Consider the following 25,000-nt stretch of genomic DNA (forward strand, 5'->3'; position numbering starts at 1 on the left):
TACGCTGGTGGGGTCTTCAGGCGGTCCCATCTTGCAGGTTCCTGTGGGGTGGATGTAGGAGGTGCCCATGTGCCGCGCGTAGCAGGCCCAGTAGTCGTCAGCGCCGAACACGTGCCCCTCACACCCCGGCAGTGGCTGGTTGAGAGAGACAGGTGGTGCGTGAACTGTGTCTGATAATGAGGAAAGCCCGACTAATATCTCTCTCTCTCTCTCTCTCTCTCTCTCTCTCTCTCTCTCTGAACACGCACATGAGACCGAAGTAGAATCATCTAAGAGACATGTTCACACAAATTACCGGCGGCTCACCTTATTATGGAATCTGGCACCAAATCTGCCTCCCAGAGCTGAAGTGTTGGCGATGGAGAGACCGAATTTGATCCCTGTCAGAAAATAAATACTTAGAAAGTGATGACAGTGAAAAGGAAATACACAGATAAAGTTGCTTCATTCTTTACCTCACCCTGAAACACTGTCCGAATGATGGTATTGGCGCTTCCAGTATGCAGTGTAACAACTAGAATCTCAGTTGACCCTGGTACCAATTAACTAACCTTTGACTATCGTATTCACATCCTCGGGGTGACTCAGGAAGTTGGGGTTGACTATCGGATAGTCATTGGGGTCATTGGAACGTAGAGTGACCTCCCCGCGACTCTTGGGTCTTGACAGCTGACATTCGATCGTGAAGCCTTCCGACCCGAGGATGGGACCGAAGTACGACTGGTATTTCTGTGACAACAAGAGACTGAGGTAAGGGAAAGATAGTTATTGATTAAACCATTGGTGCTTCACATTCTCAGCCTGGTTCCTGTGCCTTGAGGTGCTGGCGGCCCTACCTGGCGGCTGATGCTGAGAAGGGTCGTGGTAAAGAGGCCGAAGTCAAAGGCAGGGGTCTGAGACAACACATGGCACTGCAAGTCTGGCCATTCGGTCTCCCCGGACCCAACGTTCACCCAAGCAGTGGTCTTGTCTCCCAGCGGCTCTGTGAACGGTCCTGTCGGGGAACCAGTGAGGGGCAATCATTAGAAGTGTTCACGCAGTACTTACAGTTAGCGAATGCTTGCACACCACCACTCGGCAGATCAAACTCAAAAACAACCAAAATATTAAGACATTTAAGCACGAAACAGGAAAACCGTGATCTAAAGATTCGCCAGCACTGACCTTCCATGGTGGTAAGGTACTGAAAGGCCGCCGTCAGCAAGTTGGAGTTACCGAGGGCGCCCGGAGGCACCGTCCACGTGAGTCCGTGCACGTTGAAGTGGTCCTGCAGGTTTTGTCCTACGCCAGGCAGATCCACCACCACCGGTACCTTGCGTACAGGGAGAGGGCAGAAGGTTTTTCTCAACTTTTGGTGTGTGTGCAGACAAGTTTCGCCCCTTTCCTCCTATTCCTCACCTTCCCTTCTCCATATCTAGGAAACGCGCGTTTGACAGTTTCTATTGGAGACTTCAGCGTATCGTTGAAAATATTTTTTACTTAATATCATATGAACTTATCTCTGTGTAATTACTTAAATGACAATAACAAACTTTATTTTATCACGTATGCAAACATTCTCATAACGCAGTGGAAGTTTACTAAACAGTCAGTGAAGCGGGGCGCTGAGATCGCGGCGCGGGGCAGAGCCTGAGACACTCCGCCCAGGCAATGGGTGACTGACCCCATGTTTCCGTAGGTGAGCAGCGGGTCCCAACCCGGACAGCATGAGCAGCTTCGGGGAGGCCAGGGCGCCTGCTGACACCACCACCTCACGCGCCACTCGCACCTTAAGCCTCTGCCACACAGACACAGTGGGAAAAAGATTAATCACATGGGTATGAATGAAAGCTGATTAATATCCTTCATACAATACAAAATCAGGAGGGAGAAGATATATAAGAACAGGAGCAATCACGTACAATAAATACAAAAAACAATGACAACAATAGTGTGTTCCCTTGATTTTCACCACGTCATCATGCGGCTCACTCACCCTCCCCCTATCTCCTCCTCCTCCTCCTCTTCCTTGCTTCGCCCTCAGTTCATGTAGCATCAACCTACCTGACCACCGTACACGAACTGAATACCCACGGCACGCTTGCTCTGGCTCAGCACGATCTGCAAGGAACGTACGGAGGGAAGTTAAGTGTTGAGTGAAGGTGAACAGACGCGAGGCAGAACATTCTCTAAACACTCCGGTGTCTTGTTTCAGAACAATACATTTAATAGTCCAGTGAACGAAGTTATTGAAATTTGCAAGTGTTATTTTACTAAAGATTCTAGTGATCGTTTGAGAAAGATTTCCGCATCGCATACAGAAAAAAATTAAATAAAAACCTGACTATTCATATCTGTGTGGTTTGAAAAATAGTTGTAATCACCCAAGGCCTATCGGAAATACAACCATTACTCAGAAGAGACGGATGACGTAAATTAAAGGTAAGAATAACGTAGAGGAGTCCCGTTATATGTTAAGAGAATCCGTCATTGTTACCTTTTCCACAGTGGCTCCCGTCAGGACGTGCAGGTTAGGGCGGTTGAGGAGCGCGGGGCGAAGCCAGTCATCTGCTGAGGACCTAACGCCCCTTCGCACGGTGTAGGAAGAGCGTGCGAACCCTGCACGGGGAACGGTTGTGATATGCTCTCTCTCTCTCTCTCTCTCTCTCTCTCTCTCTCTCTCTCTCTCTCTCTCTGTCTGTTATTTATTATGCTTGGTATTTTTACAGGATGAAGGTGTATTATGAGTACATCCTATCGTAAAACCTAACCAAAACTAGTCTAAATTATGCTTATGAGTTATAAATTACAAATTGAATTACAATAGAATTACAATTAGATGATATTTTTGAAGTTTTGAAGTTCTGTATAAACTTCAAAACTATCATCTAATTGTAACTCTCTCTCTCTCTCTCTCTCTCTCTCTCTCTCTCTCTCTTTCTTTGTAAATTACAGTGGCAACCAAGAATGTTTCCTATTCTAAAAGCCAATCCTTTAAAAATAATACTAATATTAATGATGACATAACAGTGACAATATTGATAATAGCAACAGTGATGGCATTGAGAAGAATCTTTCACGTACCCACATGGCTGAACGCGTTGGGATCTACCTCTGCATAACCCAGTTCACGGCCCGCAGCGAGGAAGGCTTCGCTCACCGGAGAAAGTTTGGTACTGGGAGTGACGCCCAGAGGACCACCGCGGCCATGGAACATCTCTGGCAGAGCACACGGGAAGGGTGGAGGAATTGCAGTGACACATGCGTACTATTGGGAAAACTCTACTCTGCTTCAAGAAATGCATAAAAAAATGAGAGCTTGTGAATTAGTTTGACAGCATAGACAAGTGTTAATTGCCATGTATGAAAGAATAAATGACAGTTTTGGGTTTTCATCTCTCTCTCTCTCTCTCTCTCTCTCTCTCTCTCTCTCTCTCTCTCTCTCTCTCTCTCTCTCTCTCTCTCTCTCTCTCTCTCTCTCTCTCCGAGACACAAAACCAGATCATTATACTTTTACATAACTGGATTTTCTTGAATGCATACTTGTTACCCTTTTCTTTTCCCTTTTTCTCTTTTACCAATGAGAATCTTGACTCTCTCTCTCTCTCTCTCTCTCTCTCTCTCTCTCTCTCTCTCTCTCTCTCTCTCACCGGTATCAGGAGTGAGATGCCCCTGAAAGTCCTCGGATTTCTTGAAGTAAGGCAGCACACTCTCGTAGTTCCAGCCAGGGTTGCCAAGAGCCGCCCATAGATCATAGTCTCTCCTGTTGCCCCGTGCGTACAGCATACCGCCCATGTTGGATGACCCGCCCACCAGACGTCCTTGCACCATCCGCCCTCCCTAATATATACAAGTCAATTATTTATGTAGGGGTGTTATTCGTTAAACATCGGCCTCTTAATATCACAATATTATACACAAGGTTATAAGATCGTCGATAATCATCATCTACTTAGCATTCCTGGCAGCACAAACATTGTCCTCACGTCACTGGCAAGATTGACTGTGCTGAATGACACAATACCGGCTCGCCTCACCGTTATGCGCACCCTAGAGACGTGACACTCACTCTGTCGAGGAAGAACCGGTTGGAGTACTTCTGCGGGCTTATGGTGTACTCCCAGTTCGTGTCAGTGAAGTAGAGGGCGATGCTGAGGCCAGGCACAGTTGTTTCAAGAGGTGGTGGGGTTCCTGCTTCCAGCACCAACACCTGCCATCCGGCCTCCGCCAGCCGCGCCCCCACAACGCTGCCGCCGGTGCCTCCGCCCACTGCGACGTCCACAGGAGGACAGGAGGAAGAAAGAGTGTTAAAGAAACTGTGTGTTGTTTGGTGTCACTAGTTAAGGTCTTGCAGAGACAGATAGACAGTGACAGAAAACACTGATAGGAAAAGATACACAGAGGCTAACTAAATAAATGTATAACACAAACAAGGCCAGAAAAAAGTGCAAATAAGTAAAACGAAATGAAGTTACACGTACCCACCACGAAGTCATAGATGGGTCTGAGAGAGGGCGGTGTGAGGTAAGGATCTGCTGGGCCGGACCGCCGCAGTCCTGCCAGGAGCACCAGCCTTAATAAGGTGATCAACACCCTAGTGATCATCGTCAGCCCAGCTTGACCAGCTCATTCGCGGCGGATGAAGCCGATATATGTGTCACTGGGATTCGAGGAGTTAGTGTTACCGCATCACAAGTCTTGATCACTGATGATATGGGTTACCAGTAGATTTAGTCCTCATCGAGTTCCTTCAGGTTGAATCACGTAAGATGCATGATGGTCTTTTCACTTCTCTCACACGTAATGAGACACAAGTGCGGCGCTGACTGACGTTCTCAGCCCCGAGTTACGCGCGCATATGACGGGAAACGCCGCCACACTGGCCGCGGGTCTCTGGATCGCCTCTCGCCACTTCTACCTGCTTCACGGTCGCTGCTGCAGAATAGTGAACCGGCTTGCCGCTTTCTCTCCCGGTAGACGAGGACGGGTTCCTGTAGCAATTAATCCTTTTTTGTGGTGCATCTCTATACAGTTATTGCAAACTGAGTCCTTAGATCAGTATGAACATCACTACCTCCTATCGACACCTCCCTGTCACTGACCCTGCCACAGTATTGATGCAGTCGATCCAGAATAAGAAAAACGTGTATACTTTGTGGCTTGTTCGACAGGAATTTGTGCATGGGGTTGCTGTTACCAGGACAGCAGACTGATGCTCACCCTCACTGCAATGCTGTCATCTCCCCGTGTTCCTTATGTGGCCTAAATGATTGTGTTATTATTTATGGAATGTGTCTTAGTTAATATATATATATATATATATATATATATATATATATATATATATATATATATATATATATATATATATATATATATACATATTCATTTTCGTAGTTGTTGTTGTTGTTGTTGTTAATGGTCTCGCTGCTCAAAAGTGGCAGTGACAGGTTGGCAGGAAACATGTTAAGAGAACGTCCCACCAAGCACTGCACACGCCACAATCCAAAAACTACAACACTTCGAACCTCCTTCCACCCCAACAAAGCAAAAATATTCGCGTCCCTGCATGTGAGCACCGGCAGCATCAACAGTAGCACCAAGAGAAAACTGGCATATCACAGATACCGAGCGGTTCCCAGCCTGTCAGAATCCAGTGTAATTTAGGCAGACCGACCCTTGTTACTCGCGGCCTTTCTACGAGTCCTTACCTAGCCTTGAGTAAATTACGACTCGCCGTTAGGGGAAGAGGAAAAGGAGAAAGGGGAGAAAGGAAAGCGAGGAAAAGGAGATTCTATTCAACTTAGCTCGAGAGAGACGAGTCACCGTGTGTATTGTATCATTTAGCGACATTCAAGATACACACACACACACACACACACACACACACACACACACACACACACACACACACACACACACTACGATGATTACCATCATCTTTGGGTGTAAGAAGTTTTGTTGGATCTCTCTCTCTCTCTCTCTCTCTCTCTCTCTCTCTCTCTCTCTCTCTCTCTCTCTCTCTCTCTCACACACACACACACACACACACACACACACACACACACAAAGAGCCTTCTGTGAGATTAAAGCACTATTCCTTTCACTTTTACTTTCAGGCTGGGTTCACCAAACACGAAGTAGGCACAGTCACAGGTAAGGAAGTCGCTAATGGCATGTGTCATTGTGGAAGGCATAGATAATTAACTTCAAAGAAAAAAAAATGATTACTCATTAATCTATTCGTGGTATGCATCCTTTATTTGCTCTTTCCCTCGAGTCATGGGTATGTAACTTGTATGAGAGTCTTGCAGTTGTTTCTCTAGGCTTACTGCACGTCTTATGTGGCGTGACTCTCATCCTTTGCAGTTCTATAGAAATTCCACTCTTTTCCTTCTCATTTTCTGTATTCTCCTCGATATTCTTTTTTCAACTTTTTTTTTTCAGGACTGTATAAGTAAGTTTCTCCCGCTCTTTTTCCCACTGCACACCTTCACTCCCTTCTATCACTCACTCAAGTTAGGTTATATGACTCATGCGTCGAGTGTTGCGTGCATCTTGTGGCTAAGTCAAGTTGTATCATACATCTACTTAAATTGTTGCGTGCACTACGTTAGCCTTCTCTTGTGCAAGCACCAAGCAATATATGTCCGACTCCTAACATTATTTGCCCTATTTGCTAACAAAGAGATACAAAAAGGTTCTGATATCTACTTTTTACACATTTATCTTCTCTGCTCTTTCTTTTAGTATCCTCCTTATGAATGCAAGAGTAAGCCAGAACTAATCTCCATTCTCTCATACGTCCTACATTTGTTTGGTCACATATATTGTAAGATAACAACTTTAGAGATTTGGGTTAAGCTACCATGCGTTACGGGGAACAGCAAAGAATTACGTTATCTCTCTCTCTCTCTCTCTCTCTCTCTCTCTCTCTCTCTCCAATCAAAGTGGGAAGCGCGAGCTAAGCAGGAACGCGTCACTACTGATCAATGAAGGTGGCAGATACTGCAGATGGCGGAGAAAGATTCTTGAGCCATTAATCCAGTAAGGTGGTTAACAAATGTAATTGCATTAAGAAAAAGAAAACAAAAATTAATTGATGAATAAATTTTCACAACATAGCCAGTCTTTACAGAATAGTACCACACTATGTATATAATCAAACACACACACACACACACACACACACACACACACACACACACACACACACACACACACACACACACACACACACACAACATAATTTTACATTTTTGAACCACCGACTGGGACAAGAACCACAGCAAAGTAATTAGAGTAGAAGGCAGGGGACACACAAAACACAAGAACACACAAAACTATTCTGGCATTTTACATAACACTGGGGTGTAGAAAATTCATAATCAAACACTTATAATCAAATACATTTGTATTTTGAGCATCCTGAGAATGAATAAAAAAAATTAAAGTCACATTACAAAACAACCAGAAAGATCAAGGTGACAATATTTAGACCATTTAAACAATAGAAATACCACACAGAGCATGAATCACAGACAGAGCCATTTTTACAATGTATATAGCTCACAGATATGCGTAGATCAGGAACAGGCCCATTTTTGAACAATAGAAATCCAGTTAACTAAAGAAATATCACACAGAGATACATAGATCAGAGACAGGACCATTTGATTAAAGAAATACCACATACGTAAAGATGCACTAATCAGAGAACGGACCATTTCACTCTAAAAACACCACACAGGCATACATAATTCAGAGACGACCATTTTTAGCATTTAAATAATAGAAATACCACACAAACATGCATAAAGGATAGACGAAATCATTTTAACAATTTGAATCACCAGCTGGGACAAGAACCATCGGCCGCTATCAACAAAGTTTTCCCGCTAAATCCAGTGTCAGAGGTGGGACGGAGGGAGGGAAAGGACATTTTGAGCCATTTTGAACCTCCCAACAGGATTTGAACCGTCTATGGGGTACGTCAAGGTATGTTATGAGCTTAAGATAACGTGGAACTTTAAAAGAAACACGGGGAAGGGAGAGAGAGGGAGTGGGAGCTGGTGAAGTGAGGTGGAAGGGCGGCTTGTCATGTCCCCAGCCACCTTTACTCCTCGCCACCCGCCAAACTTTTGCTGTTAGGAAGGAAAACTATAATTGTGGTGTTCCTCCTAGACGTCATGGTAGCCTTGGTGCTTCTGGTGCTGTGGGCTGTGTCTGTGCAGAGTGCTGGCGGAGGTTAATGCCCCCTCACTCACCCGGGGCCTGACAGGAGAGGCCGCTGTATTATGGCAGGAAGGCTCGTATTTTCAAACATTTCTGTGCTTCACCTGCACTATTTCAAAAGGCTTTATTTGAATTTATACGAGTTTTTTAATGTGTTTTTTACGGTTGTAAGGAGAGATTAACAAAATTTCTACATCATTAGCTGGTGAAACACTCTTATAAATCTGGTTAATCATCTCATTGGCCTTGAAAAATAGTCGTGGTGAGAGAGCATAACATATCTGAATACGGAGCTAACTCTCACCAGTGCTCTTATTCTTTCTAGCCACTCAAGGTGTCTGAGTGGAATCATCATCATGCACTTAGCCGTACAACAGGCTGATGTGCCAATGCCTATGGTTATTTTTCTTTCTTTTCTTTTCTTTTTTGTCCTAGGTTTGTATTCATATTTTTGTCTTTTTTTACATTTTATTTTCTTTCTCAATGCCCAGGCTGTAAGGAGGCACCAGACTGTTCCTGGGGAAGGGTACCACAATAAGGCACCTCCATTAACTTCTTATACTCCAAGCAAGGGAGTGGGTGGTGTGTCAGCGCCTTGTGGCTTTTTCATATTTTTTTTTTTTTTTTTTTTGTTTTGTTTTGTTTTATGGCTTTGTATTCTTATTTTTGTTTTTGTACATTCTATTTCTGTCTTGTAGCTCTGGTTCTTAGGTAGGCATCGGAACACTTCTTGAGGGGTGGGGGTAGTGCAACCACACCCCTCCCAGCAGTCACCATGGTGTTCTGCTAGGGTGCCTCCCATGTCTGTCAAGGAACCCCGTCAATACTGAAGGGGGCTCTGGAAGCACTCAAGTAGTATTTTATTTCATTTCCCTGCTTGAGTCAAGCAGGGAAATGAAATAAAATGCTGCACTTGACTAAATTAATTCTTTATTTTTAATTGGCCAGTGACTTCATTCTCAAAAAACAAGAATTAGTCCTATGACTCATTTCACACTTGTGACATACACATACAGAAGTGTTTAAATAGGTATTCAGTATCCAATACATTCATACAGACTTATTTGACCAAAGACTAATGCTATTACTGATCATTAAGTGATAAGAAAACACACTGAGAGGGAGATGGGACAATTAATTTACATGGTTACAATATTGAATGCTACTTCACAGGAATGGCAGTGAGCAAATCTGCAGCAGAGTGTGTGTAGTGTTTGTCTCTCAAGAAGACTGAAGATAACACTCACACCATGCCTCTCTCTACGGCCGTCCAGGTGAATCTTGTCTTCATCACTAGTCACTGAATTAATCTTGGTACACTTGTACACTACGCGCCAATGAATTGTTCGCTGTGACACCACAGGTGATAGAATGCACTTAGAATGGAGAAAACAAAAGTACTATAATACTTATGAAGAAACTAGTAATTGATGAGGTTTCCCCTCCTTCTTATACACTTTAGAAGCCGTGAAAGAAGAGATTCAGCCAGGTTATTGAGGGTTATTTGATTTAGATTATGCCATTCCTCCCTGATGGCCGTCCGCAGCTTCGTTATGTCGGAGATATCCCTCCTCTGCATGCGCCTCTTCATGATGGACCAGATGTTTTCAATAGGGTTCAGATTAGGGGAATTGGGTGGCCAGCCCTCCAAAAGTCAATCTGGCAGTCCTGAAGCCAAGTCAGGACGGATTTTGCCCTGTGACATGGAGCTCCATCCTGCATGAACACAGTAGCGTTGCACATTTCAAAAGACCCGGGCAAAAAATCACATAAAAGTTCCAAATAATTATTCTGATTCATGTTTTCATTTCTTGGCAAAAACACTAAATTTCCTACACCATGGTAACTGAAGCAGGCCCACACCATTACTGAATCAGGGTGCTTTTCAGTCTTAGATATAAATTTTGTGTCAAGTGGGTCACTCCCTGGTCACCGGTACACATGCTTGCCACGGTTGCAGGACACCATGAAGACAGCTTTGTCAATCCATAACACTTGGTGCCATTTTGCCATATCCCACTGGAGATATTTAGTGGCAAATGCAACCCTAAGCTCTTGTTGCCTAGGGGTGGTGAGTGGCTTCTTGAGAGCGCGGCGTCTGCGGAACTCAAGGTCATCATGCAGGCAGCGTTGTACCGTCCTCACAGACACTTGCCCGAGCAGCTGAGGGTTTTGCTCTTTTAATTCCCTCGCTGTGATTTGAGGACAAGCATCCACCTGACGCTTCACAACATTTATTGTGCATGATGAAGTTTTACGTCCTCGCCCAGGCCTCTTTTTCTGTTCTGGCGTTGCCACCCCGCCTTCCATACGAAACTTTCGTATCCACTTTTGCACACATCTCCTTGTAACACCCACAATCCTGGCTATTTCTTTCACTGGCCTCTCTGCCTTGTGTAAAGACACAATGACTTTTATCTGGTCCTTTGATAAGTCTTTCTTGCCTCCCATTATGAAGAAAAGGTGAGTTGTGTCAGGGCGTGTCTGCTCAAATTACAGGCGGAAAATGAGGCGATACTTTTCCGAATGTTTTACTAATAACTGACAAATGTCAACTGACAGTCCATCAACGGTTTTCATGGACTGCTTGTACTTTAAACATGTTCCCAGATGCATGATAACTCGCATAAATCACTACGGTGCCATACTAGAGGAAATGATCTTGAGGCCCTCGCGGAAGTGATCTGTTGTGGAGCCGCGAACAATTCATTGGCGCGTAGTGTATATACGTATCTCCATAGCTTTACTGCCTAATTCTTCATTTATTTATTTGTTTGTTGAATTATTATTTTTCAGGACTTGCCTCACTGTGGAAGAGGACAGAGAGGCATTGATTTCTTCTTCAAGAGTTCCCCTGTGTTGACATCTCCCGTGCAAGAGAAAAGAGACATTTTGGCATATTTTAAAAGAGTAGAAATACCAAAGGATCAAGAGGACCAGAGTTACAATTCTTCTCTCTCAAACAACACAGATGATGCAGATTGCTCCTTGTTCAGTTCAGAAGAAGAAACTAAGCAAGAAAAAAATGGGAAGATCAATAGCAAGGTAAAAGATTCCAATCTGTCCAAAAATTGCAATAAGAAAGTTAATACAAAGTGCCCTAGCAGTGGAACAAAGGAGACAAGCATAGATGTAATTAATTTAACCGATGATACTGAACCTGGTGAAGATGCAAGTGCTAAAGGTCAGAGTGTGAAGGGGTGCAATAATGATGGCAAGTCACTGAAGAAGTCTAAGGACCAAGGTACATCTGACACCAGTGTGGATGGAAAAGTGTCCCCAACAGTCAGTGCAGCTCCTGTGTCTCACGGTGAAGAAGGGATTGTGAAGAGAGAAATTGGTTCATCTGAGGCAAAGGGCAAGGAGCATTCAGCAACAAGCAGCAATGGAACCACAGAAGCCAAACCACAGTTGAAGAATCCATTGCCACCACCAGAAAATAAGAAGAATGTTTTCACTTTTATGATGGCCAACAGGACAAAGCAGACTGAAGCAGGCAAACACTCAGGTGAAGAGGGAGATTGTAATTGTCAGGAAAGTAATGATGATTGTGTGGTTGTTATGGACAGTCCATCCCAGGAGTGTGAGATACCGGGAAAGACTTCAGCAAAGGCTCCTGAGAATGTGAACCCTGCTGTGGCAAAGAAAAAATTACAAGAAGTTCAGTGTGATAAGGAAAAAGAAATTGCTGATAAAGTTATAGACCATGACTCTATAGAAGCTATCAAAACTCCAGTAAATGTGAATTCTTCTGACCAAAAGAAAAAGTCACAAAAATTGAAGACAGAAAGAAAAGAAAAGAAAGATAAAACTACTGACCTTGATTCATCACTTCAGGACTTTGACTTAACACCACTTGATAAACCTAAAAGGAAGAGAATTAGGAAGCCCAGAATTGTGAAAGAGGAGAACAGTGGTATCAAACCTTGCTTAGAGGAGGTTGCAATGCCAAGTGACCTTCCCAAACCGATCCCTAAGGAAGTGATGTCAAACTGTATCTCCTTTTCTGACTACATGAAGAGTGCTTGCAGTATGGTAAAGGAGAGCGCTGTGAAGGAAAGTAATGAGCTGAAGGAAAACGAAGAATCAATAAATAAGTGTAAAGATGAACTACAGCAGGTCCCAGATAGCAATTCTGGTAACACCAAGGATAACAAAGAATGTGGTAGTGACAATGTGACAGAGATTGTAAGTGTTTCATCAGAGTGCAACACAGTGGCAAAGAAAACGAAGCTTTCTTATCCTTCAGAAAAGTTAGATGAGAAACCTCAAGTCCAGATTGATGTTAAAGATACAGGAGTGTCTCAGTCAAACCAGGTGCCAGCCAAGGTGAAAAGAAAGAGGACGCGCAGAAAAATACTTGTGTCAAGTGACTCCGAAGAGGACTTCATGGCGTCAAAATCAGCTGGAGCGTCCAAGAAGAAAGGTCCTAAGAATTGTGATAAACCTCCTCCAGTTTCTAACAGTTCAAGGATTTCTAATTTCTTCAAAAAGATCAATCAAAAGGAAAATGATGAAGAGGAAAATAAGATTGTGTTTACTGTACAAGCAGATGTGCATGCTCCCCTTGATGGCAATAAGGAAACTGAAAGGAAACTTGGCAGCTCAACCCACACTGAGGCTTGTGGAGAATCAGAGGACAGCTCTTCCAGCAGAAGAAAGGAAATAAGTTCTAATACTTGCAGTTTGAAAAAGAATGCAAGATGTAAGAAGGGTATGCAGAATAATAACCTAGATGAATTGAATAAGATCGAACTGCTTGAACAGATTCCTCCTACAAAACCATTGTCCAAGAAAGTCCTGAATAAAGTTTGTGTTAAAGCAAAAGGTGGTGATATGGAAAAGATGAGCAACTACACAAACAATGCAGGGAGTAGCAGAAGCAAGATGACAGTGGTCCCAAGGAAAGGGAAGTTCACACGGAAAGGAAGTCTGAGCACAAAAAAAGAAGGTATTAGAAATACGATAAATGCAGGAAAGAGATTGCTAAAGAGGAAAAAAGCCCCATCAGTCTCATCAGAGGAAGAGAGTTCAGATGAACTGTTCATTAGAAACAAGAAAACAAATGAACCAATACAGAGTGACAAAGATATATCAGTAACAAGTGAAAGCAGCAGCAGCAGCAGTAGCAGTAGTAGTGCTAATAGTAGTGTTGTTAGTCTTGATGCTGAAGAGAAATCCAGCAGCACAATGCAGTCTTCTCCCGAGGCGAGTGAGGATGACAAGGAGAACGTGGCGCACTACACCTCACAACTCCTGTCCCGCCCCGGCAAACTTAGGTCAGGATGTGTCACATGTTGAATGTTGGGTGTGCTCTTGCATGTATGGGAGAGGGGATGTGTGCTCTCTCTCTCTCTCTCTCTCTCTCTCTCTCTCTCTCTCTCTCTCTCTCTCTCTCTCTCTCTCTCTCTCTCTCTCTCTCTCTCTCTCTCTCTCTCTCTCTCTCTCTCTCTCTCTCTCTCTCTCTCTCTGTTCTATTCCTTTTAACCATATTACTATGTTTTTACAAAGATAGATAAATACAGTTACAGAAGAAAATTTGTTAAGGCATTTAGGAAGAACTTATGACTAATGTAAAGAGGATGATAGTGGTGTGATGAGTGTGATGACCAGAAGCTCTTGAGTGATTCCTTGTGTGGCTTTGTGCCCTCTTACAAGTTGAGTCATCATGAAAGTTACACTTTGATCTCTGACTCATAATGAAGATTAGATTTCTAGCACTGAAATTGTAAGGGATGTGTTATTTATTTACTGTTCTCTCTTTTTTTCCAGCTTACGGTTAAGAAGAGTTCCTATTCCTCAAAAAATCTGCAGGAAAGAGAAGGTGAAGGAGAGAAAAGTTAATAAGAATACTAAACAGCTGAAGAAAGCTAAAGGTATCAAAAGGAATCTCAAAAATAGAAAGCTCCGTACCACCATGAAGCAAAAGAGTTCCAAGGAGGAGGCTGGCAGAGACACAGCAAATGACAAGGAAACAATAACTCTTGATGTCAGTGACCAGGCAGATGACACTGCCGACAAACAACTCACTAAAAAGACGCCAAAGAGAGGGAAGACCACTCAGGCTCTGCTGAGTCCTCTTGCATCCAAGTCAGCTCCAAAGGGAAGGCTGCAGAAGAAGAGTTTACTCCTTAGCAAGAAGTGCGACGGAAAGGCAGAGAGTGAGGTGCAGGACAGCTCACAGCGCAGAGCACCGAGACGTGCTGCTGCCACTGCCAAGAAGTACACTGAAGAAGTAACAGTTGATGATGAAGATGATAAGCCAAAGAAGGCAGAGAAAAGTACCCAAAAGTTGGTTACAACCAAAGGTTTGTAGGCAGAAGCTGCTTTCATATTAGTCAGTTGACTTTCAGCCAGTTTGATGTGTAACATGTATCTGTTCCTTGTTTGTACTCTTACATTAAAATAAAGATCAGTAACTGATTGAATATGTTCGATAGATTTTGAATAAATTTTGGTGGCATAGAATATGTAGGCTTATTAAAATTTGAGTGCTTTAATGATAAGGTTTAATTTTTCTCAGGTGTGAAGTTAGCTCCTATATTTTGCAAGAAATCATCATCACCAGATGTGGAGCTAGTCAAGGTGGTTCCATTGTCACCAAGCAAACTTAAAGCTCGCCAGGAATTCCTCAACTCAAGTATAACAGATGATGTGAAGAAGCAACTTGCTGTAGAGAAGAGGTGAGGACTTGTTGCTGCCACATCACTTACTTCTTACAAACATTGAATTGAACTCATTGGTTCTTCTGTAGTATTGATGTGAGGTTTAAATGTTGCTTTGACTTATTTCTTATGTTTGTGTATTGAATGCTGAGGATATATTAACTTTATGAATTTATTTAATTTTATATATTGAAATGTCACTGTAAACTATAAAATGTTATTTTAGCAATGGTGAGGATGAGGCTCTTCCATGGCCGCCATTCCCTGCGGTGAGTCACACTCAGCAGAGAGAGGAGGGGGCTGAAGTATGGAATCTGAAAGATTCTGAAGTAAGTTATGTTAATCTCTCATTGGGAATGAGTCTTTAAATTACCCATCAGTGATACAATGAATTATCAGCATTATAGCTTTGAAAGGAAAACTCCTAGTCACATGGAGATGCAACAGCCACATCAGAAGATGCAGCAGCATATATTAGTGTCACATTAGGTTAAGATGATTAACATTTTACCTATCCTTCCTCCAAGTTTTACAGCTACAGTACGAAAATGTCTCTTTAAGCTTTAAAGGTATGGATGTGGCCACTTTTTGGTAAAGCACATTTCAGTTGTCACATTTTTCTACTTTTGTCTTTATGCGTTATTTTCTCCATTGTGGACTGGAGTAATTCTTAAGTCATCTAGATTAGTCCATATCAAGATTTGTAGGCTGTGAGTGTGATTATTAAGAACAAATTTTTGCAATATTTTCAGATACCATTGAAGAAAGAACCTTCCTACTCTCCGTCATTAGAAAGTTTCACATTTGCTGAAGATAAAAAAGTCCTGAGTAGAAGGAATGTCTGTCAGAAGAAGGTTTCTCCCCATGTTCCTCGCCTGGAGCTTGGGGACATTGTGTTCTCCCTTAGCTGCATGAAGGTGAAATACCCAGACTTCCCTGTGTATGAAGTCTTCAAGGCCTACTATGAGCTGAAAAAGGAAGCAGTTGAAGCATACCAGAAGGAAGTGAAGAAAGAAGAGACTGTAGTGAACCTTGATGACAGTGATGAAGAAGAAAACTCTGCCAAGAGAAGGAAACGCAAGCGCAAGAGTAAACTTTCTATGCTAGGAAGAGGCAAGCGAAGAAAACTTGGAGGTTGCAAGGAGACATTGGAAGAGACTCAACAGAACCAGCAGGATGAAGTTGATGCTGTGTGGCACGAGAGGACGCCTCACGTTTGGACTCAGATATTCATGCCCAAGAATTCTGAAATGGTTATTGGGAACACTGGTATGTGTTGTTTTTGTTTACATTTCAATTATTTATTTTTGTTTGTTGATTTTTTAGGTGTGTGGATGTTTTACATATTTACATCAATTGACTAGTTCCTTCCACTCCTTTAAATGTTTGCCTATTTCAGAAAATGTGAAGAGACTTAAACTTTGGCTTCAGGAATGGAAGAATAAGCCCCAAATTAAACCTAAAAAGAGAAAGAAAAAGTCAAAAAGAGGTGAGTGTCCATAACTACATTTCCTTATCCATAATATGTGTAGGAAAGCTTTATTTTCATCCCAAAGAAACATGAAATCCGGGGCAGCTTTCATATATTAATGCCAGTACACTTAACAGATGACTTTATGGTGTCTGATGAGTCGACTCTTGATGATGATGATGATGAGGGCATTGTGAGCACCTACCTGGTGTGTGGGCCACCTGGTGCTGGGAAGACTGCTGCTGTGTATGCCTTGGCTAGTGAATTGGGATACAAGGTAGGCTTCTGCAACATTTCCTTCTTTTTTTATGTAAGAAGGGAAAGCTGGCCAAAGGCAATATAAAATAAATAAAAACTTCCACTTAGTTGCCAGTTCCCTTGTAGGTCCAAGAAAGTTAGCCCCCAAAATCTGCCTCTTAAATTAAGTCAAGTCATAGGAAGTTGGAAATACAGAAGCAGGCAAGGAATTCCAGAATTAACAAGAGAAACATATGAATGATTGAAAGTACGGGTTAACTCTTGTACTTGGTCACTACTTTCAGTCAGATATTTTACATGAAAGAAAATCACAAATCATAACTAAATGTCTACTCATGCTGTAGGTGCTGGAAGTGAATGCATCCTCTCGACGGCAAGGCAGGCAAGTCATGAGTCAGTTGGCTGAAGCTACTCAGTCACATTCTGTCTCCAATGCTTCTGCCTCCTCCCAGACCTCCAGTGCCTTCTCTGCCTTGTTCTCCACCAGGACGTCAAACACTGTGCCGACCAAGGGTGAGATGTGTTCATGTTTGAGAAGTCTACTCCATTATCTCATCTTTGTATCATGTACACTTTATAGTTTCATGTATTTTTCCCTTTCACATGGTATCTTTGTTGCATTTATCTATTTTTATCCATTCTTTGTTGGAAAACTGCTTTGTATTATAGAATAGATTAAATATTACTCCTATCTAGGCTCATATCATATGTTTGTGCATTGTAGTTAGTCTTTTTGTCTTTCAAGCAGAAAACAGCCAGACAGGAACTTCCTCAACACAGGACAAAGACTCCAACAAGAAGAGAGGTGTTTCTCTTGTTCTCTTTGAAGATGTGAGTTGTCTCCATGTCATTTGTGTAAACATTTTGCTGACATAATATCCATCATATTCACAATTGTGTTTTAATGAATATTCCCATCAACTTATAATGGGAGTTTATAGGTCTGTCATTTTAGAAGTATATTAGGGGATCCTTATTTTCCTGTTGCAGATTGACATTGTGTTTGAGGAGTGGGATGAAGGCTTCATGTCCACTGTCAACAACCTCATGTCCACCACCAAGAGACCCATCATCCTCACCACCTCTCATGCCTCCACAAACATCCTTTCTCAAATCAAAGAGCGTTTTGAGGTCATAGAATTTGTTCTGCCTTCTGAAAAGCTTACTGGTAATTGCAGTGTATTGTGTTCAATAGGTATTAACTGTCTATCTCTAGTACCCTGCTTCCTTCAGGAGCAAGCGGCTACATCAAAGGAACCTCATTTCAAACAAACACTCCCTTCTTGTTGAAGATTTTGTCTCTCCAAGCTTCTCTCATGAAATGCTCCTTTACCTTATGCTTCCATTTTTCCAATGAACTTCACCTGTTGAGAGCTTCAGTTACACTCACACATGCACTTCCTGTGCTGACTACATCCTTTTGGTATGGATACACCATTTAGGTATATTTCTTGTATTTTTTTTTTCCCCATCCTGCTGTATAGTTGAAGAAATGACTCTTCAATTTTGTTTTGTTTGTATTTGCAGCCCAGTACTTGCAGTTAGCTGCTTTAGCCAATGGGTGCCATGTCTGCTTCCAAGAGGTTAAGGATCTGGTGCATCTCAATAAAGGTGATGTCAGGAAGTCACTGCTGGATCTCCAGTTGTTGAGTCAGTCAGGATCCAGCCATGACACTTGTGACTGTGCTCAGTCTGAGGTGAGACCAGCTGGAAAACAAATACTGCCTTTCAATTGTCATAAGACTATTATTGTTAATATGCTCTCTTTTATATTAATCTTGTGTATTATTGAAGTGCTTTTATTCATGATGCAGTCATATACCTGAGTTCTAGGCCCTTGGCACTTGGCCTTTGATGATATTGAATTGTTGCATATTGAATTTTCATTACTGTTTACCTGCATTAGATGTTCATGATTTGCCTATGTCACTTATGTATATACTGTAGTTACAGAACTCCCACTGATGCATGGGATTTATTTGTAATGCACTGGTAAACACTTCCAGGCCACCTTGGATATACACGAGAGAGAAGACTGGTGGAAGGAGATATTCCCGGAAGTAAAAAACCTCACTCTCAAGAAACCAAACCAACAGGAATTTTATAAATTGGGTTTATTGAGGACATTTAATGCTAAAACTCATTTTGAAACCTTCACCCCAAAGTCATCAGCAGGCATTGGTTGGAAGGAAATTGGAAGTAACATTCACTGTGTCCTGCCTTTCTCTTTGAGTGAAAGAGAAAGACCTTCCCTCAGGTATCCTCTGCAGCCTGATGACCTCCTTCTCAAGAGATCTAACTTATGGCAGTATGAAAGTTTGATGTGTTCAGATGATGAAGAGGGAAAACAGGCTGAACCTGTGACCAAGCAACCTGACAGAAAAATCAAACCAAATGATCCTCCTGAAGTACAGAAAGCTTCTCAAAGCTGTCTAGAATCATTGGCCAATATGTATGACTCAATGGCTCAGTTGGACATTATGAATTCATCACAGGTCATCACTCATGCTGCTGAAATTAAAGATGTTGGTTGGTGGGTTAAGCAACCAACTGCAGGCTTAAGCAACACCCCTAGCCCTTCTCATCCCCTCTGGACACCTCACAGCAATGATTGCATTATTCAAGAAATAGCTCACAAGGCTGTAGCTCGTTGTGTTGGGGAAGTTGCCTCATCTCTTGAAGGAGTGACTGGCAAAGACTGTCCACAGCTTTGCCTGCCTTGTGATGCGAGGGATGAGTTGCAAAGCTGTATTGCGCAGTTATCCAGCAGTGAACGGTAGGTAATTTACTTTTAGGCAACAATAATGACTTATAAGAGGATAGCACCTCTTGCACAGGATGTCAGCTTGGGTTTTATAGTTATTGTGATGATTTCAAGTGAAGTGTTTAGTTTTGTGGAAAAATGTTATTCTTGAAATTAACTGCTGTTTTTCCCTGTCTCAAGTTCATATTTCTTTCATATTCAGATAAGCTGGTGCATCTTTTTTGCAAACTGATGATTATTTTTATTTTAATTAATGATTTCTTGTGACATTTTCAGTGAGAGAGCAGAGAAAAGGGATGTCATGAGCAGAATATTTGAACACTTGCCAGCAGTGACTCAGCTGAATCGCAGTGCTGGGCTGGACTACCTTCCTGTTCTCAGAGATCTGGCTCGGGAAGATGAGCTTGGGGCAGCACTGGGAAGGGGAAGACGAAGCAGACGGTTCCTGAGTTATTTCCTACAGTTGGGTTGGAGTGTATCTCCGGAAGATAGATTATCATTAGCTAATTCTTTGCTTTCTTAGTTCTTTGTAGAATTTTTGTTCCTCAGTTGTTTATCACTGTAATGGTATGGATGTATTTTCTTTTAGATACCGTTGTGAAATATTTCTTTATAAGCACATACTGGATTTAATATTTTCACATGCTTTTTATATTTACTTAAACCTGTAACATTTTCCATTTTTATTAGCTTGTTTCTTTTCTATTTTTGTTACTAACTGACAAGAGGCATCGGGAATTGTTTGAAGGAGTATGGGATCAGATTCAGGCTGGATCAGCCTTGCTCAAAGCAGCTGCCTCACCATGGGGAGGCACTGATATTTTATTTTTATTTTATTTATTATTTTTTTTTTGGTTAATGAGTGTACATTTGCCTGCTATAACTTGTTATGGGTAGGTCTATTATAAATAGATTGCAAGAATAGAAACTGTAAAATATATATTAAAAAGCCATAATTTCTAATTTTGTACTTTTTATATAACTACATCAGGGTCTAGTTACATGCACCTTTACTTGTGTATATGAACACTATGTACATTTGTTTTTATTGTGTAATCAAAATTCTCTTAGAGATGTGTGGAGGTAATTGTTGATGATTGCTTGCCAAGCAATGATGAAACAATCTGTAATGTGATAAAAAGTTCTATATACATTAATTCTTGTGTGAGGTACTTTTCACATAACATGATATGGTCTTTGATGTAATGAGATCCTGATGTAAGTACTTGCCTGCACATAATGTGATAGTATGTACATAGAACTACTTGTTTTGTTGAGTAATTGTCAGGACTTACATATTCTTAAAATTTTATTTAAAAGTATAAGAAGATTTTTATACTTTTCTTTGAGACCAACTTGATAATAACTCTGGGATCAAATTTTCTACAAAAAATAGAGGCAATTTAGTTTTATTCTGTATTCTGAAAACTTCATTCACTTCAAAGTGAACCCTATTATTTATAAACAACCAATTTATAATTTTTATTTTAATGCAGATTCTGCAACATTGCTCCAATCATAATATAATTTCAAATATATGCATACTTGTAAAGTCTGCAAAATATTCTGAATTGAATTGGAGTATTATGACTGCCTATACAAAAATTGTATGATACTGATAGTGACTTAAAAATGGCCTTTGCATATGTAGGTGATTCCTTCAATGCACAGCACTGATGGTATTGAAATGTTTTGCCTAGTATAGGATGTCACCCTGTGCATTACTTTATTTAATCATTATGTTTTTATAACTTTTGGAGGGCTGCTTTGTCAGAAAATTTAACTCCAGGAATTCATATAATTTAAGGATAATTTATTTAATGCAATATTCTTTTAAATAAATGTTACTTTCTTGGATTTCCGCAAGGGGGAAGAATGTGGTTCCTTTGCTTGAAAGTAGTCATCAGAACCTGATTAGAAATAGTAAATGATAAATTAATCAAGACGTGTATTGGAGAACATAGTGCATTAGATGATTGTGTTATCGCTGTAATGGCATGCCAGGGAACTAACACTTTTGTGGTAGATTTTTTTTTTTTTCAGTATCCATTTGGAATTGTAGGTCTTGGTTGTTTTGATGAGTACAATTTCAGTCATTGTTTTTTTTTTTTTTTTTTTTTTTTTTTTTACTGCTACACTTGCAGGTTAGGAGTTAGAATGCAGCTGTGTGGTGGGGTGGCACATTGCCTTAGACCTTTAATATACATAGATCTAGTACATTCATACCTTTCAAAACATTTTGTATTTTTATCATATGTAAAATAATCTTTTATAGATTTTATTTGATGTTTTATCATACTTAGTAGCAGCACAAAACAGTGATTTCAGAGATCTTGCACCAGTACTTGCTGTGGCTGCTGTTATCTGCATGTATCTTGATACCAAGTTGTGAGGAACGTTATTGAAATTTCATCCTGTCCACTGCAGGACATCCACTTTGTGACATGGTCATTCTTATTGCTTTCTGGACTCATGCCCAGGATTTTAGTTGAAAATTTAGACAGCAATTAAGATTCATGTGAAATTTTCATGTCTTCAGCAAAATTTCATTCCAACTTTGTTTTTTTTTTTTTCCTTTTATTACCATTCGTAGTTGGAATTGGATGAAGTTCTTTGTGCTTTGCAATAAAGGCAATATTTACATTTTAATATCGCAAAATTGTATTAGATAATGCCAAAGAGATACATTAAGTCCATGTACAAATTTGATGTGTGAAATTTGCATATTTCATTAAAAAAAAGTGTGCCACTGTGTGTGTACATGTGTGGGTGTGCATGTGTTTGTGTGTATGTGTACTCATATGGTGACTGATTTAACATGTTTGTGTGAAAGTTGTAAGTGCTCGAAATAAAAGTACAAGTACATATGTCATTTTGTTAGTATCAAACATGTTTGTATGTATTACGGAATTAAATTCCACACCAATACCTCATAATAAGAAAATACTTCCCCTGTGTAGCTTACCACCTCGTACAAGAGTAGAAATTAACACCCAAGACTACTGTACGGTACACTTCAATGAAACAAATAACTTATAAAGTAAATTAAGATATGAATTACATCATTTATATATATATATATATATATATATATATATATATATATATATATATATATATATTTAATATATATGGGAGATGTCATCATCCCTATGAATACCTTTTTCTACTTACTCTAATACAAGCCCAATACCTCCACTCACTGGAGATGCGAGCACGAATACTACAGCAAGCATGTATTCCTCGCTCACAAGTTATACCTACAACTTTTTATCACACAGCAGACGCAGCTTAACTTTCTAATATAGCTTAGTGCAGTTACACCAGCCTCAATGAATCCTACAAATACATATGATATCCATAAATATCTGGTTATCCACAATGAAACCTGAGCCGCACCTCTTGAATGCCCCGCAGCGCCGCGTCTCCCGTGACCTAGCGGAGGGCGAGACAGTCGATGGTGGCAGACTCGCAGTGAGCAAGAGACACCGGTGAGTGGCAGCCATGATGATCGCCAGGGGTGTCGGGAAGTGCTGGGCCAGGCTGCCCTACCACTCCAACCACCAGGTGAGCACTGCCACTCAGCACACCAGGCATAGTGTTGAAGGGCGGTGTGTAGTGTGGTGTGAGATCGAGAGGCCGGGGATGAATGAGTTTTGTGGTGAGTGATGGAACAGCTGATCGGGTCATCTGAGTGGTTATCTCCACTAGTAATCGTAATGACGTGGTTAACACCTACATTTCGAGATCCCAAGGGTGATTGTACTAATACTGTCTAAGGGAATGGGGCCTCTTTAGCTCTGGGTTTGGGTAGTGACGTGGTGTGAGGTCGAGAGGTGTGTTAGTTACTCTTTATTTGTAACCCGTCTTGATGATCACCAGGAACTTTTGAGTGGAGTAATAAACACATCCTTCAATTACCATCATATTATTCTGTGTCTGGCTTGATGAGCAGTGTAGCCTGTTGGCGGAGAGGTGCAGGAAGCAGCCTTGAGGAAGGAGTCATGCAGTGAGTGTCCTTGAGGAGTACAGTAAACAACCCTGATGCAAGTGTTATCAGTATTTTTTAAGGCAGTGCTGTAAATATCCTTATGCATCACTGAGGCACCTACAGTCTAACCTAGTATGCATTATAAGCACAAAAATAATGGTATCTTTTGATGAATCTCATTTCTCCTCACACCGCCCCAAGCAAGCTTAGGGGCCTGTGAGGAATGGGGGAATGAAATATTGATATTCTAAAATGAAATTTCCCTGACCTAAGCAAACGTGGTGCTGCAATCCCCCCTATCCCCCTTGGACATCTACTAGGACATTAACATAACCAGATACACTCGATTTAACAGACCACGATTTCATAGATTTGGGATTTAACCAACCACAAAATCTCAACGGTGGAACTGACACCATTCTTAGAACCATCAAAACTCTATAATGAAAATGAATATAGAAAATCTATTGAACTAAATTAGAAAATAAAATTATGTATATACTAATATACTAAATAGGTATATATCATAAAATCACACACACAAAAAAAAAAAAAATCTGAACCTGAGCGAAGGGAGGTATAGAGGCTGACGTAATATGTATAACATATTATAATCACCATGTTAGCACACTATGTTAACACTGGTCATGCCTCAGTCTGTGAGTGTCTCTCAAGGAAGGTATATATATATATATATATATATATATATATATATATATATATATATATATATATATATATATATATACTGTATTTGACGGCATATAGGACGCACTGGCATATAAGACGCACCCCCATTTTAGCAGGTCAGATTCAGGAAAAAAGTTTTTAGTGTATTTAAGCATATATTCTTGATAGCAGTCTCACAGCACATTACAGGCATGCAAAACATCACAACAGCAATAAACATTGAACACTAAAATAAAGCCTTTTTTCCATAAAGCAAGAAAAAAATCAATTTTATTAAAGAAACACTAAAATAAAAGGAAGCTGGCACTACACTTGATCATAAACTTATTACCCACGTCTCTATGTCAACCTCTAGTTCTGGCCAATGTGAGGCTGGACAACGAAGGTTATGGTTACCTTTCTTTGCACTCTTCACTTGTTTTTGCTGTCACCCAAAAGCCCTTGCTGCTGCTCTATTCCCATTCTCCTTGGCATATTCTACAACTCTTAATTTGTAAGAAATCGTGTTGCTCACTCTTTTCCCAGCTACTGCCATGATGATGGGGAGGGTGTTCCAATGTTACCAAAAAATCAAAACAATTCACACCCTTACCAGCAGTGATACCAAATCCCCAATGGTCACGAACAGTATATACGGTAAATGGAATAAGCATTGAATAGATTGGTAATAGATGTAATAGAATAGACATAAAATAGATTAATAAAAAGCAAGAAGAAGGAAAAAAAATCTGGATGGAATAGACATTAATTGAATGGATTATATTCTGTAGTTTTGTTTTTTGCCAACAGATGGTATGTAAAGTGGGGTTCTTCCGATCAGCTGATGCTTATAAATAAGACTCATGGCCTCATGGATTACGATAGATTGCTTTCATTTTTGCGATAATTTGTTTTTAAAGACTCAGTCATAATACGATAATTTGTTTTTAAAGTAACGGCAATAATAC

General features: G+C 40.9%; 3 protein-coding genes across 9 annotated transcripts in view; 2 read left to right on the forward strand and 1 right to left on the reverse strand.

The window, feature by feature from the left end:
* The window catches only part of LOC123513070 (glucose dehydrogenase [FAD, quinone]-like), a 7,822-nt gene extending 2,904 nt beyond the window's left edge, over positions 1-4,918 (reverse strand). Inside the window, exons 1-12 of the mRNA XM_045269912.1 lie at positions 4,461-4,918; positions 4,049-4,248; positions 3,630-3,819; positions 3,064-3,198; positions 2,477-2,598; positions 2,044-2,100; positions 1,664-1,777; positions 1,165-1,312; positions 837-994; positions 552-729; positions 307-380; positions 1-135 (exon numbers count right to left, since the gene is read on the reverse strand). The exon at positions 1-135 is cut by the window's left edge and continues 17 nt beyond it. Of these exons, the coding sequence (XP_045125847.1) occupies positions 1-135; positions 307-380; positions 552-729; positions 837-994; positions 1,165-1,312; positions 1,664-1,777; positions 2,044-2,100; positions 2,477-2,598; positions 3,064-3,198; positions 3,630-3,819; positions 4,049-4,248; positions 4,461-4,584 (1,635 nt within the window). The 5' untranslated portion in view covers positions 4,585-4,918. The remainder of the gene's footprint in view (positions 136-306; positions 381-551; positions 730-836; positions 995-1,164; positions 1,313-1,663; positions 1,778-2,043; positions 2,101-2,476; positions 2,599-3,063; positions 3,199-3,629; positions 3,820-4,048; positions 4,249-4,460) is intronic.
* LOC123513068 (ATPase family AAA domain-containing protein 5-like) lies at positions 2,134-22,239 on the forward strand. 7 transcript variants are annotated; one of them, XM_045269907.1, is made up of 16 exons: positions 2,134-2,421; positions 6,099-6,135; positions 9,388-9,488; positions 11,011-13,493; positions 13,987-14,522; positions 14,738-14,897; positions 15,106-15,208; positions 15,632-16,148; positions 16,279-16,368; positions 16,476-16,627; positions 16,953-17,121; positions 17,354-17,439; positions 17,599-17,776; positions 18,136-18,305; positions 18,615-19,384; positions 19,649-22,239. In XM_045269907.1, the coding sequence occupies exons 3-16, from the start codon at positions 9,465-9,467 to the stop codon at positions 19,893-19,895; spliced, it is 5,685 nt and encodes a 1,894-aa protein (XP_045125842.1). In that variant the 5' UTR covers positions 2,134-2,421; positions 6,099-6,135; positions 9,388-9,464; the 3' UTR covers positions 19,896-22,239. The 7 variants fall into 7 exon arrangements, with proteins under 7 accessions (XP_045125842.1, XP_045125843.1, XP_045125840.1 ...); XM_045269908.1 differs by lacking the exon at positions 6,099-6,135; XM_045269905.1 differs by lacking the exons at positions 2,134-2,421; positions 6,099-6,135 and adding an exon at positions 7,827-7,977.
* A 561-nt stretch (positions 22,240-22,800) lies between these two features.
* LOC123513071 (dihydrolipoyllysine-residue succinyltransferase component of 2-oxoglutarate dehydrogenase complex, mitochondrial-like) overlaps positions 22,801-25,000 on the forward strand; it is a 9,315-nt gene continuing 7,115 nt past the window's right edge. The window contains exon 1 of the mRNA XM_045269913.1: positions 22,801-22,939. Coding sequence (XP_045125848.1) covers positions 22,877-22,939 — 63 coding nt within the window. The 5' untranslated portion in view covers positions 22,801-22,876. The remainder of the gene's footprint in view (positions 22,940-25,000) is intronic.

This window comes from Portunus trituberculatus, chromosome 35 (genome assembly GCF_017591435.1).
Source record: "Portunus trituberculatus isolate SZX2019 chromosome 35, ASM1759143v1, whole genome shotgun sequence".
Lineage (NCBI taxonomy): Eukaryota > Metazoa > Arthropoda > Malacostraca > Decapoda > Portunidae > Portunus > Portunus trituberculatus.